The sequence below is a fragment of the Myxine glutinosa genome, chromosome 4 (assembly GCF_964187855.1).
Source record: "Myxine glutinosa chromosome 4, kmMyxGlut1.1, whole genome shotgun sequence".
NCBI lineage: Eukaryota > Metazoa > Chordata > Myxini > Myxiniformes > Myxinidae > Myxine > Myxine glutinosa.
The window spans coordinates 99,260,966-99,274,270 of record NC_136264.1 but is presented as its reverse complement, the minus strand read 5'-3'; the positions used below and the strand labels follow the sequence as shown (position 1 = coordinate 99,274,270).

Sequence of the window (13,305 nt, the reverse complement as noted above, 5' to 3'; positions counted from 1 at the left end):
TGTTTACATACTTTTTGGCAAATTATCCCGACATCCTTTTACTTTTTGAAAGAATTTTTTTTTTTAATTCCTCATTTCTGTACTTTAAAAAAATTATGTATTTTGGTGCTTGAATTTTATTTTGATTGCATGACGAAATAGCTTGTTGATTATGTGTGAAAACACTTTGCATTAAATGGTGTTGTTATTAGAAATGTATGGGTTACTTTAGAACAGTTAGAAATGTATGGGTTAGTATGCTCCAAGTTTCAGGTAGCTTAGCCAATTTTGATGTATAAAGTAGGGAGATGTTAGCTTAAGAATTGCCTTCTTTAACTGTGCATTGTTTAATTCATTCTCCGTGCTGATCCTCCTTCGTGCTGTGTAAAAAAAAAAAAAAAAAAACCACCTTTAGAGGCCATTTTTCTCCGCAAGCGGGGGTTGGCCTTTTTCGGGCACCGTGGTTGTTGTTGTTTTTCGGTCCCCTTTTTGAAGCAATGTTTTACGGCCGGATGCCCTTCCTGCCGCCAACCCTGTTTGTCGCCTTTTACGACAAACAGGGAATTACCAGTGAACTGGTACTCAATTAGCCGACCTCGGAAGGATGACAGGCTGAGTCAACCCCCCTGGCGTTAATTCAGTGATCGACCGGGATTCGAACCCAGGATCCTAGGATCCTAAGCTGGCACCCGAACCGCTAAGCCAACGCCAGGTGAACCAACGCTAGGCCAACGCCAGTGCCGTGTGTTGTTTAATAAATAGCCAAGGTTTAACTTAAAGGACCTGTATGTAAAGCCTTCTGTGAACCCTAAGTGAGGCACTGTGTGAAGCCTTGGGGGAGATAGGGGAGGATCTTGAGAGGGACGTTGTCTGGAGAGTGAGGGGAGGAGTTCTTTGGGCTCTTTGGGTTCTACGTTGTCTCGTGAGAGAGAAGAAATCGCCTCAGAGAGGGAGTTAGTTCAGCTTCCGAGTGAGTGAGACAGTTTGATTGGGTCCTGAAAGAAAACGGTTGGTGCTTGCCGTCCACGTAGTTCGTTCTCTGCTCGTCTCGCTGGCGCCTCTTCCTGCTCATTGTCCTCCTTGTTTCTGCTTTGTGTGCCTGGTCCATCTTGCTTCATGTGTCTGGTTCGTCGTCCGGCCTCACCTGTTCGTCGTGCTGTTTGTGGACAACTTTGTCACCTCCTTTGTCGACGAACACCAGAGCAAATAATGCCTCACTCGGTTCCCATTTCTCGATAATATTGTTATGAATTTGGGTAGTGATATATGTAGAGCAGAGTAGATCTGAGTAGGTACCATGCTTCGTGTGTCGCGGTAAGGAACAACTCCTGTAATAAGTTCATGTATAGGCGTTTGTCGGGTTAAGATGTATAACTGTGAATCTACCAGGAGATTCAGGTGATAGGTAGTGTAGGGGTTAATGAGTAGAGCCCTTGTATGTCTCACCTGGTAATCAAATCTTTGTCCCTTATGGCATTACAGACCACATAGACACTTGGTTAGGACCTTTAGTACAACACTAAATTACACCCTTCCCCCTGATATGACATAGGAAGAAATCGGGCTAGGACACCGCCGATAATGGCCGCCACCATTTGCACCTCCGAGAGGCCTACCCGCCTCGCATAGCACGTGCTGTGACCAAGGAATAGGGGACGGGAGTGAGAGTGGCACAGTGGGCGTGCCCCTGGACGAGCCGGCTAGTCGGTGGAGGCTCTGATTGGCAGGACAGTGCGCCAAAGCTGACGTCATCGGCCGGGGATATTAACGGGGGCCGGACGCCATTTCGGGGTTGAGCACGAGGAGAGTTGAGAGACGAGGTGCGCACGAGTGAGTTCGAGTCACGAGTTGGTGTTGAGTTGAGACGAGTTCACTCCTGGCCCCTGGCAGTTCAGTAGAGAGTGACATTCCTGAGTCGAGAGCAGTTGGATTCGTGGTCGAGAGTTGGTTTTGCAGTTGGCAGTGAGCAGTTGAGAAGCGAGTTGGAAGGACGAGACGTGCAGTCACACCTGCGTTATCTCCGTTCCTGTCTTTTCGTGCTTTGTGTGGGGATTGACCTCATGTGAAGCTGCTGGCCTGTGTTGGGTGCTTTGGAGCTTGGTGCACGGAACCCGTGGGCGGCGAGAGGATTGGAGCTTGGAGCGAGGCCTCGTGGGTACATCGGGGCTGAACGGAGCCGTGGTGGACGGCAAACAAGACAGGGCGACGGACAGATAAGCTCACACCACATTTCACGATTTGACATAACGTGTTCTTTTTATTTATTCACACCCCCTGTTTGTATTTGATATCTGTGTGTGGGGGATCCCAATTTAGTACCTTATTTTATTACTGGCGCGTGCTTTTACTGTGCTTTTCCTGAATAAACCCTTATATTATTTTTGTACATATATCTGAACGCAGTTTACCGGGTGGTTAATTTAAATAGATAAGGCTGCGGGACTCTCGCTGTTCCCCTCCATTCTGCGCGCTTGGCTGTTTTAGGTTTTGGAATCCGCCATTGAGTTTCCGCCTCGGAGTTGAAGCCTTTGTGATCGGCAATCCGCAACTCTAGTGTTAATCGGAGTTGCGCGACAATATATATCCTCACTGTGATAGTGAACAACCTCACTCGGTAATAAGAACAAATAAGGCCTCGCTCTGTTCTCATTCGGCCCCCCCCCCCATTCCCCCGTCCCCATCCCCCCCCCCCCTACTTACCCCTCCCCGCCATTTGTGCGGCACTGTAGATTGTCTGGTGTGTGGTGCTGTAGATGCTCTTTATTTCTCTTCTAAATAATTATTTATTGTGATTATGCGTTTTTCTCCCCCATCCTCCCCCCCCACACCCCCCCCCCCCCACCCAATCCTGCACGTGAATCTGCCATTAATTGACGTAGTACAAGGGAGTAAGAGCCTGTTCGATCCAAACGTTCAGTGGTCTGTGTTAACAGACTGCTGGCCACAGCAATGTACTCAGCTTTAATGATAATGATTATGAGGATGATGATAAAGAAGTATGACGATAATAATAATAATGATGATGATGAGGGTGTTAGCTGAGGTGGCGTGGGAAGGGGGCAGAAGTTGGGTTTTTGTTCCTTTGGAGAGTCATCCGGATATCTCAGAGGTGGAGTTGGAGGCACTTCATATCTGAAGATCTCTGCCAATGTTTGCAAATTAAAACTCGGTTTTTCTACCTGCTCAGTTTCATCTTCACTTTCATCTTCACTGGATTTGATGAGCTCCTCCAGGTCCTCCTCAGTCAGTTCCTCAGCATGGGACTCGAGTTCTTTTGCCTCTATTTTCCCCATATCCTTGAATCCCTCCCCTCCAACATCGCAGGCCATTCCCCCAATCCTGACCTCCTGAATTCATCGTCCACAGATAGGAAGCCAGAAAAAAACGTTGACCGCCTCCTTCCACAACTTCCTCCAACCGGCGGTTGATGGCTTGACTTAATCAAGCGACTCTGTTTGTGATACAGTCAGCAATGTTAGTTTTTCTAACACTGCCTGACATCCAGTGTTGAATCTTCCTCAACCACATTAAGAATGTGGCTGAAGGTGTGCCTGGTGTAGTAAGCCTTAAACGTTGCCATCACACCCTGGTCTGGTGGCTGCAGGAGAGAAGTCATGTTGCATTGCAGGAAAAGCATCTGCACATCGTCATGGGCAAACTGCAGACTCTCTGGGTGGCCAGGACATTGTCTACGATGAGGAACACTTTGAAAGGCAGTTCTTTGGAGGTTAGGTATTTTTCCATCTCTTGGAAGAAACAGTTCTGGAACCAGTCCAAGAACATCGCAGCTGTGATCCAGGCCTTTTTGTTAGCTCACCAAAAACGGGCAAGCAGTGCTTATTCTTGCCCGTCAATGCCCTGTGGTTCATTGTATTGTACAGCAACATGGACTTCACCATGCAGTCCTCTGAAGCGTTAGCACAGAGAAGGGTTATCCTGTCCTTGGCTGCCTTGAAGTCAGGAGCCGACTTCTCCTCCTTAGATAGAAATGTTATTGACTGCATCCTTTTCCAAAATAAGGTAGTTTCTACTGTGTTTTCAAGATTTGTTCTGATATATTATTACAAAATAAGGCAGTTTCAAGATTTGTTCTCGTGATTGTTTGTGATCTCGCGTAGCTCGGCACACTCTGTCCACGGACACTTTCTGGCTTAATGACATGACGTTTAAAAAAAAATCATTTTTGGCCTTTGATTCACTCGCTGTACTATCACTCACTTTCCTCTTACGTTCCATGACGAAGGGAATGTATTGTTGCGGATCCCGTGTCTGTCGACGTACGAAGGGGAGGGTTTAAGACCCCGTTTCCCCACAAACACCGGGTCCATGGGCCGTCGACCGCGACGAATCTCGCGCCCGGTGGGTTGCGGAGCAACTCCAATCGCCAATTCCCCAACAATGGGCAGAAGGGTTATCGACCGTGATCCGAATACCTTCGAGACCACGTGACCGGGAAGACCGGGTATTGAACCCCTCGCGATCCCACACCTATTTCAATCAGGCGCGCCGAGCGAATCGCGTGGTGTGGGTCGCGGCTTTACACCGTGATCTACGGACCTAATTGAGCAGCCAAATTCGGTTCGAATGATGCTGGGTCAATGGGGGAAAAGATGCACACCGGCAGGTCGAGAGGCAATACAATGTACACGTCTTTATTCACAAAGAGCACAGAAAAAGGATGAGAAGCAGGCTTAACATAAATCATTACCTAACTATTCCCAACACAGGTGCCTGGCACACTCGCACACAGGGTGAATCACACACCGGTTAGACTCGTACCCGAAGGACGTGCGGACACTGATTCGGGTGAGAGCAGTTCCTGCGCGTGGCGTACGGATCGCTCCTGTAGACAGCACGAAGGAGGATCAGCACGTAGAATGATCAGCTCGGAGCAAGAACCAGCACAGAGGACGGCCAGCTCGGAGGAAGGTCAGCATGGAAAAACCACCAGCACAGAGGACGACCCAGCACGGAGAAAGAACCAGCCCGGGCTGCGATCAGTACGGACTTTTATTGGGGGGGATGCCATTCTGGAAGGTTCCACGGCCTACCACTGGCCGATGTTGGTCACGTGCGGTCATTCAGCCCCGATTCCTTCTGGAAGGTTCCACGGCCTACCATTGGCCGATGTTGGTCACGTGCGGTCATTCAGCCCTGATTCCTTCTGGAAGGTTCCACGGCCTACCATTGGCCGATGTTGGTCATGTGCAGTCGTTCATTCAGCCCCGCCTCCCTCTGGAAGGTTCCACGTGGGCCGTGCTCGCCCACCCATGAACCAACGTCTTCTTTCACAATATGAGGGGTTGGAATCCTGCCTAACTCAACGCATATATGCTTTAATTACCACACAATGGAAAGGGAGCTAATCTTTACATTTAATAAGAAATAACTGACTAATGCAGGCTACATGTTGTCGTGTAATTAACGAGAGGGGGTCTCTTTTATTGCTCAACTGTAACAGTACATTATCACAGAAAAAAATAGCAAAAGGTTGACAGAATATAGTCTATGCACAGACATTGCCGAAACTGAGTGGCGAACCCGAAAATGTCTACACACAGACAATGCCAAAGCTGTGAATGCACTCAATTATGTTGCAAGTGGAAATGAAGCAATACTTAAGTAAATCACAAGTAGTACTGCACTGCAGCCGGGTAAACTGGAGTGTTGCTACCCGCGAACAGCCAAAATCGTGAATGCTGAACTCGTGAATGGTGAGGTTTTCCTGTACAAGCAAATTGATAATTGGAATACATAAAACAGCAACACAGAAGGAGAAAGAACTTCAGGGTTGGCCTATTAGTTTTTCTCCATAGAAACCCCTGACTCATGATTAGGGACAAATCAAGGTTCAAATCTCATATACCATATATTTGCCCATTGACTACTAATGGCCTTGCGATTTATGTAAACGTCTCTGACTCTGATACTAGACCGGATGGCATCAGCTCACGTGTCCTCAACTACAGACCTATCCGCATGCTTCCAATCAACAATGTCATGGAATCCATCGTTGCAGTTGATATGAAATCCTTCCTTTTCTCCAACATCATCTCAGATCATCAATTTGGTTTCAGACCAGGTCACTCCACCTTGGACATGTTGCTTCTACTCACCAAACAATATATGGAGGCCCTCAATGTCAGACATGAGATCAGGACAGTCTCTCTGGACATAGCTCATGCTTTTGATAGTCTGGTATCCTGCCTTATCCATGTTGTCCACCCCATGCATGCGTGTTTTGTGTCCTGTTTTTGTCTGTTGCATCTTGATCTGTTCAGTGTACTTAGCTCTTCCATGAGCCATGACTGTGTACAAAAAAAGGATTTGGTTTCCACTGCATCAATCAGAGACACACACGCAGAGACACACACGCAGAGACACACACGCAGAGACACACACGCAGAGACACACACGCAGAGACACACACGCAGAGAGAGACGCACACGCAGAGAGAGACGCACACGCAGAGAGAGACGCACACGCAGAGAGAGACGCACACGCAGAGAGAGACGCACGCGCAGAGAGAGACGCACGCGCAGAGAGAGACGCACGCGCAGAGAGAGACGCACGCGCAGAGAGAGACGCACGCGCAGAGAGAGACGCACGCGCAGAGAGAGACGCGCGCGCAGAGAGAGACGCGCGCGCAGAGAGAGACGCGCGCGCAGAGAGAGACGCGCGCGCAGAGAGAGACGCGCGCGCAGAGAGAGACGCGCGCGCAGAGAGAGACGCGCGCGCAGAGAGAGACGCGCGCGCAGAGAGAGACGCGCGCGCAGAGAGAGACGCGCGCGCAGAGAGAGACGCGCGCGCAGAGAGAGACGCGCGCGCAGAGAGAGACGCGCGCGCAGAGAGAGACGCGCGCGCAGAGAGAGACGCGCGCGCAGAGAGAGACGCGCGCGCAGAGAGAGACGCGCGCGCAGAGAGAGACGCGCGCGCAGAGAGAGACGCGCGCGCAGAGAGAGACGCGCGCGCAGAGAGAGACGCGCGCGCAGAGAGAGACGCGCGCGCAGAGAGAGACGCGCGCGCAGAGAGAGACGCGCGCGCAGAGAGAGACGCGCGCGCAGAGAGAGACGCGCGCGCAGAGAGAGACGCGCGCGCAGAGAGAGACGCGCGCGCAGAGAGAGACGCGCGCGCAGAGAGAGACGCGCGCGCAGAGAGAGACGCGCGCGCAGAGAGAGACGCGCGCGCAGAGAGAGACGCGCGCGCAGAGAGAGGCGCGCGCGCAGAGAGAGGCGCGCGCGCAGAGAGAGACGCGCGCGCAGAGAGAGACGCGCGCGCAGAGAGAGACGCGCGCGCAGAGAGAGACGCGCGCGCAGAGAGAGACGCGCGCGCAGAGAGAGACGCGCGCGCAGAGAGAGACGCGCGCGCAGAGAGAGACGCGCGCGCAGAGAGAGACGCGCGCGCAGAGAGAGACGCGCGCGCAGAGAGAGACGCGCGCGCAGAGAGAGACGCGCGCGCAGAGAGAGACGCGCGCGCAGAGAGAGACGCGCGCGCAGAGAGAGACGCGCGCGCAGAGAGAGACGCGCGCGCAGAGAGAGACGCGCGCGCAGAGAGAGACGCGCGCGCAGAGAGAGGCGCGCGCGCAGAGAGAGGCGCGCGCGCAGAGAGAGGCGCGCGCGCAGAGAGAGGCGCGCGCGCAGAGAGAGGCGCGCGCGCAGAGAGAGGCGCGCGCGCAGAGAGAGACGCGCGCGCAGAGAGAGACGCGCGCGCAGAGAGAGACGCGCGCGCAGAGAGAGACGCGCGCGCAGAGAGAGACGCGCGCGCAGAGAGAGACGCGCGCGCAGAGAGAGAGACGCGCGCGCAGAGAGAGAGACGCGCGCGCAGAGAGAGAGACGCGCGCGCAGAGAGAGAGACGCACGCGCAGAGAGAGACGCACGCGCAAGCGCAGGCAGACGCACGCGCAAGCGCAGGCAGACGCACGCGCAAGCGCAGGCAGACGCACGCGCAAGCGCAGGCAGACGCACGCGCAAGCGCAGGCAGACGCACGGGCAAGCGCAGGCAGACGCACGGGCAAGCGCAGGCAGACGCACGGGCAAGCGCAGGCAGACGCACGGGCAAGCGCAGGCAGACAGACAGCCAGACACAGACAACCAGACACACACAGACATACACACACCACACCTGTTAAGCCAGGAGATTTGCCACCTCCCTGAATTCTCTCTCCTTACCATCTTGAGCTTGAGTCCTTATCCCTATCACTTTTGTTATAGATGGTGGTGCATTGTTTTCATCAACAACAACAACGACAACAGGCATTTTAAGGCCATTTTCCCTGCAAGAGCCGGGGTTAGCCTTGCGGTCCCCATGACAATCTTCTCCATTTTGCCCTATTTTCTGCATCTCCCCTTGTTAACTCCCTTGCCCGCATTTCTTCTTCGACCATCTTTAGCCAAGTCTTTCTCGGTCTTCTCCGTCCTCTACTTCCTTCTACATTCATTTCCATCACTCTTCTCAACCAGTCACTTTCATCCTTCCTTAACACATGACTAAATCATCTCAACCGGTTGCTCTTCACAGCATCCATCACAGGCTCTATTCCCATCATCTTTCGCAATTCATCATTTGTCTTCCTCTCTCTCAACGATACTCCACACATCCACCGGACCATTCGCATTTCCACCCTTTCCAGCCTTCGTTGCTGCTCTACGTCCATTACCCATGTCTCTCTCCCATAAATCATAACACTTCTCACACATGCAGCATACACCTTTCCCTTCAGCTTCAACGACACTCCTCTCCTCGTCAGCACGCCACTCAGTTCCCAAAACTTCTTCCATGCACATCTCACTCTAGCAACCGTTGCCGATTCTGATCCACCTTCTCCATTCAGCATGTCTCCTAGGTAACAAAATGCTTTCACACCTTCCAGCTTCACGCCGTCTCGAAAATCCAACTCAACATTTCCTCCATCTGCAGCTCACTCTGTGCACACCTTACACTTGAATGTAGCTGCCACACTGGTTAATGACCCTCTCAGACCACTACATTTTTGATGAACCCATTCGGCGCACATTGTACATTGAATGGAATTCACTCCGACACCCTTCCTGCACACAGCACACGGCCACTTCCCAGTTCTTTCCACCTCACCACATGCTTTACCACTTGCCATCACCTTCGTTTTTCCGATATTCACCTTCAGACCTTTAGTCTCCATACATTCCTTCCACTTGTTCATCTTCTCCTTCAGTCCATCCATACTTTCTGCAATCAACACCAGATAATCTGCATGCAACAACTCCCACGGTAAACCCTCCTTTACGTTCCGAGCCAGCACCTCCATCACAGCTACAAATAGTAGTGGACTTAGTACCGTCCCCTGATGCACTCCCACCTTCACCTCAAAGTCACCACTGTTCCCGTCCTTCGTCCTTACAGCTGTGCGCGCTCTTTTGTACATTGCCATCACTACTCTGATCAACCATTCCTCCACTCCTAACTTTCTCAATGCCCATGTCACTACTTCACGTGGAACCCTATCGAATGCTTTCTCCAGATCAACAAACCCAAGAAACAACTTCTTCCTCTTCTCCATGTACTTTTCCTGCAACTGCCTCACAATAAAACGCGCGTCTGTCGTTCCTCTTCCTGGCATAAATCCAAACTGCATTTCTTCAATCTTCACTTTCTTCCTTATCCTCCTCTCCAATACCCTTTCCAATACCTTCATTCCATGCTCCAATAACTTTATCGCTTGATACGAGCCACAGCCCAGAGGGTCACCTTTCCCCTTGTATAGAGGGACGAGGGTACTCAATTCCCAATCCACTGGAATGCGGCCTTCTTTCACCACCAGATTACAGATCTCTGTTATTCTCTTCACACCCCAACTTCCTGCTGCCTTCAACATATCTCCCACAATGCCTGTCGGCCTTCCCGCTTTTCTACTCTTCATTGCTTTTATCGCTTCCTCAACTTCCTTCTCAGTTATCTTCTCTGCCGGTCCTAAAACTGGGTTACTCTCTATGTTGTCATCCCATTCATTCTCTGCATTCAACAGTATTTCCATATATCTCTTCCATCTTCCTTTAATTCCATCTGGGTCCACAACGATTTGTCCCACTTCATCCTTCAAGCAACTCACCCCCATCAAACTCATGTTTTCATCCCTGAGAATTAACTCTTGCAACTGCAAGTCTTATTCATGACTTGATTTTTGTTTTCTGGTTAAAGACCTGACAACTCTACAAAACTTTTCAAGACATCATTTTTCAAAGTATTGCAGTGACCGATTGCATTATGGACATTCAAAATGACGTGGGACATTCAAAATGGCGTAATCCACCCCAGAATTTTCGGCCTGCATGCACAGAACCCTTTCGCAGCAATGGTGATTGAGGCAGGTTAACATCGGTCGTGTGTGCAAGATGACGATTGTTAGCTAAATGGCTCACTGAGCTTCAAAAACAAGCCAGAAATACTTGGGAATTTACCTGAGAGAAAGGGGTTTGCTTCTACACAATGAAAGAGTTCGGGAAATTTCTCAAGGCTAAGAGGGCTGAGTTCTTGCAGCTGCTCATACTGCAAAAGCTCCCAACGATGTTGGTGCAAAGCCCGAACTGTGGACGGGTGGGTTCGAACTAAACTCCCGAACATTTCTGCCAGTGAATAGACTTTGAGCCTTGTGAGAGTGCCTCCTGTGAACATGGCAGGCATGGTGATATATTTAATGGACGTCTGCAATTGGAAAGACGATGCTTTGCATCATGACCAACAGTAAAGGTTACCAACTCTTTGATAAAGCTTGTTTTTGCGACGTGAAAATACACAGAGCTTGTGCCAGCTATTTATTTACGTGAGAGCTGCCGGATGTACCAGGTCAGACCTCTCTGAGGAGACACCGTACCTGGTTTCGGTGCTTCTTAAAAGTGTTGTGAAAGTAATATCTGGGGCTTGTGAAATGTAAATTTAAAATCAAATATTACAATGGTGATAGTTACTATTAATCAGAGGCGGTGGAGCGACGTGTGTGGGGGGGGGGGGGTTTATCGTTGTGGACACTAGTAAAAAGCCCGTCAAATATGATGGGTTGGAACAGTACGACGATGCAGCCTCGTGAGCATGCCAAAGTCTGAAGTGAGCGTGCCTCAGCTTAGTGTCAGGTGTGCTTTTCACCCCTCAGCCCAAATTTGGCTAAGGGGTATTGTCGTCATGGGTGTCGTCCGGGTGTCCGTCAACTTTTGGTTTCCGTCAATTTCAAGGAGAACGGCTTGTCCGAATAAATCCATTTTTGCAGTGTGTGTTGGGGTTGAATAGAGGAAGGTTCCTTTCGAAAATGGGCGCGCTGCGATTTTCAATATGGCCGCCATGGCAGCCATCTTGAAATTGGTTTCCGTCAATTTCGAGCAGAACAGCTTGTCCAAATAAATCCATTTTTGCAGTGTGTGTTGGGGTTGAGTAGAGGGACGTTTATGGGCACGCTGCGATTTTCAATATGGCCACCATGGCAACCATCTTGAAATTGGTTTCCGTCAATTTCAAGCAGAACGGATTGTCCGTTTAAATCCATTTTTGCAGTGTGTGTTTGGGTTGAGTAGAGGAAGGTTCCTTTCGAAAATGGGTGCGCTGCGATTTTCAATATGGCCGCCACGGCAGCCATCTTGAAATTTGTTTCCACCATGCATGGGCTGAGGGGTTACGCCCACTTTGCGGTGCTATTTATTTATTATTATTAGACATCCTACAGACGTAAATGAACACTCGTTTTACTCTGCGCACGTTGCACATCATGTGCAGCGAATTTCACCTCACTGCGCCTTGTATTTATTGTGATTAAAATAAAAATGCTTCTGTACACCGCCATTGAGGCTTGGGTTGCAAGCCACCGTCTAATTCCAATTGAAAAGACATAATTACTCTTATGTAAAATGTTTTTTGAGTTTGTTTTATCCTCAAAAATAGACCGTAGTGAACACGCGTTCATGTTAAATAAGATTGGCCTTTAAAACCAGATTCAACTCGTCCTTATGAAGAGAGACAGACATCAGTACAAACACACAAATTGACATTGTGTTTTATATGGTAAATTGTTTGGTTCTGGGGCCACAATTTCAAGAGAAATTGTACTAGATTTTCTTTTTTTACATCTATTGGTAAAAGGTCGTGAGTGCAGTCCCAGCGACATTCTGACAATTAACCCTGTATTCAACATTCACATGGTGGAATCTCTTCCCTATCTATTCAGCTTAAAAGGTTAAACAAATCTGCTTTCGACACCTATCCTTGATAAATTTTATACACACCTAGAGATGCTTCATTTTAATTATGACAGTTCTCACAAAATGTATGACTACATACTTAATTTGCAGATTTTGTCCCTGCTTCCTCTTCAATCGACCATGGAATCAGATGTCCCACGACGATATCAAAGGGCCCCAAATGCACTCCGGGATGATGCTGCTGGGATTGGGATCCAGAAAGGCCACCCACGTTTCCACCATCCCACCGAGAGATCAGCCATTCGGCTATCTCATAATACCTTGTGCGAATTCTTCTGTGAAGTTCTCAAAACCGTTTTTATTGCAATGAGTATAGAGTTGCTGCAATACTTTGAATTGTAGACTGTCAACTTGTTTTTCTCTTCTTTTTCTTTTTCTTTTTTTAAATTTTATTATTTTTCTTCCTATGAGCAGTTAAAATGTGAGACACTCCCCAATGATTTATTTGAGAGGTTGATAAACCTTTATGAAAATTTGAGATTCCTTTTCTGACAAAAAATTTCCACAGATTCCACAGGCAAATTTTTTTTTTAATATTATTATCTAACTACTACTAGAAGCTTTTTATATTGCCCATAAAATCAATTTGAATATCATGGATGGATTGACCATAGTCCCCACTGCATGACTTATACAGGAAGCATCTGCAAGAAAATGATCTGCAAGATTTTCTTTCTGGGCTCCAGCTTGCGCATTTGACTCTCTCCTTTAAGGTAATGGATGTTAAACAGGCATCCCATCCCGTCTTTCGGCATTAGTTGGTGGGCATTAGTTCTCCAAGCTTAAATATTTGGTTGTGGCGAATTTCCACTTAAGTTTTGTGTTGTAAAATGTGTTTTTCTTTTCACTTGCAAAATCGAAGATTTTTCAAGTAAATTGGTCAGTCGACTTTTTGTCTGTCTTGTTTTTTTTCTTTGTCTGTCAATCGCCGGCATGTAACAATTCTAAACTGATCATCATGAAACTTTACGAAGTGTTGAGGGTAGTCCCCACTGAGAAGCCTGTTTATTTTTGAAGTCAAAGGTCATCTTGAGGTCAAATTTCAAAAATAGCCATTTTTCATCCGATTGACTTGAAAGTTGAACGGAATTTGCATATTGGGTCACTG

General features: G+C 48.9%; 1 protein-coding gene across 2 annotated transcripts in view; it reads left to right on the top strand.

The window, feature by feature from the left end:
- The window catches only part of ASZ1 (ankyrin repeat, SAM and basic leucine zipper domain containing 1), a 144,733-nt gene that overhangs the window by 86,644 nt on the left and 44,784 nt on the right, over positions 1–13,305 (top strand). For both annotated transcript variants that reach the window (XM_068097607.2, XM_078776200.1), the window contains exons 7-8: positions 12,288–12,460; positions 12,835–12,910. In XM_068097607.2, the coding sequence (XP_067953708.2) occupies positions 12,288–12,460; positions 12,835–12,910 (249 nt within the window). The remainder of the gene's footprint in view (positions 1–12,287; positions 12,461–12,834; positions 12,911–13,305) is intronic.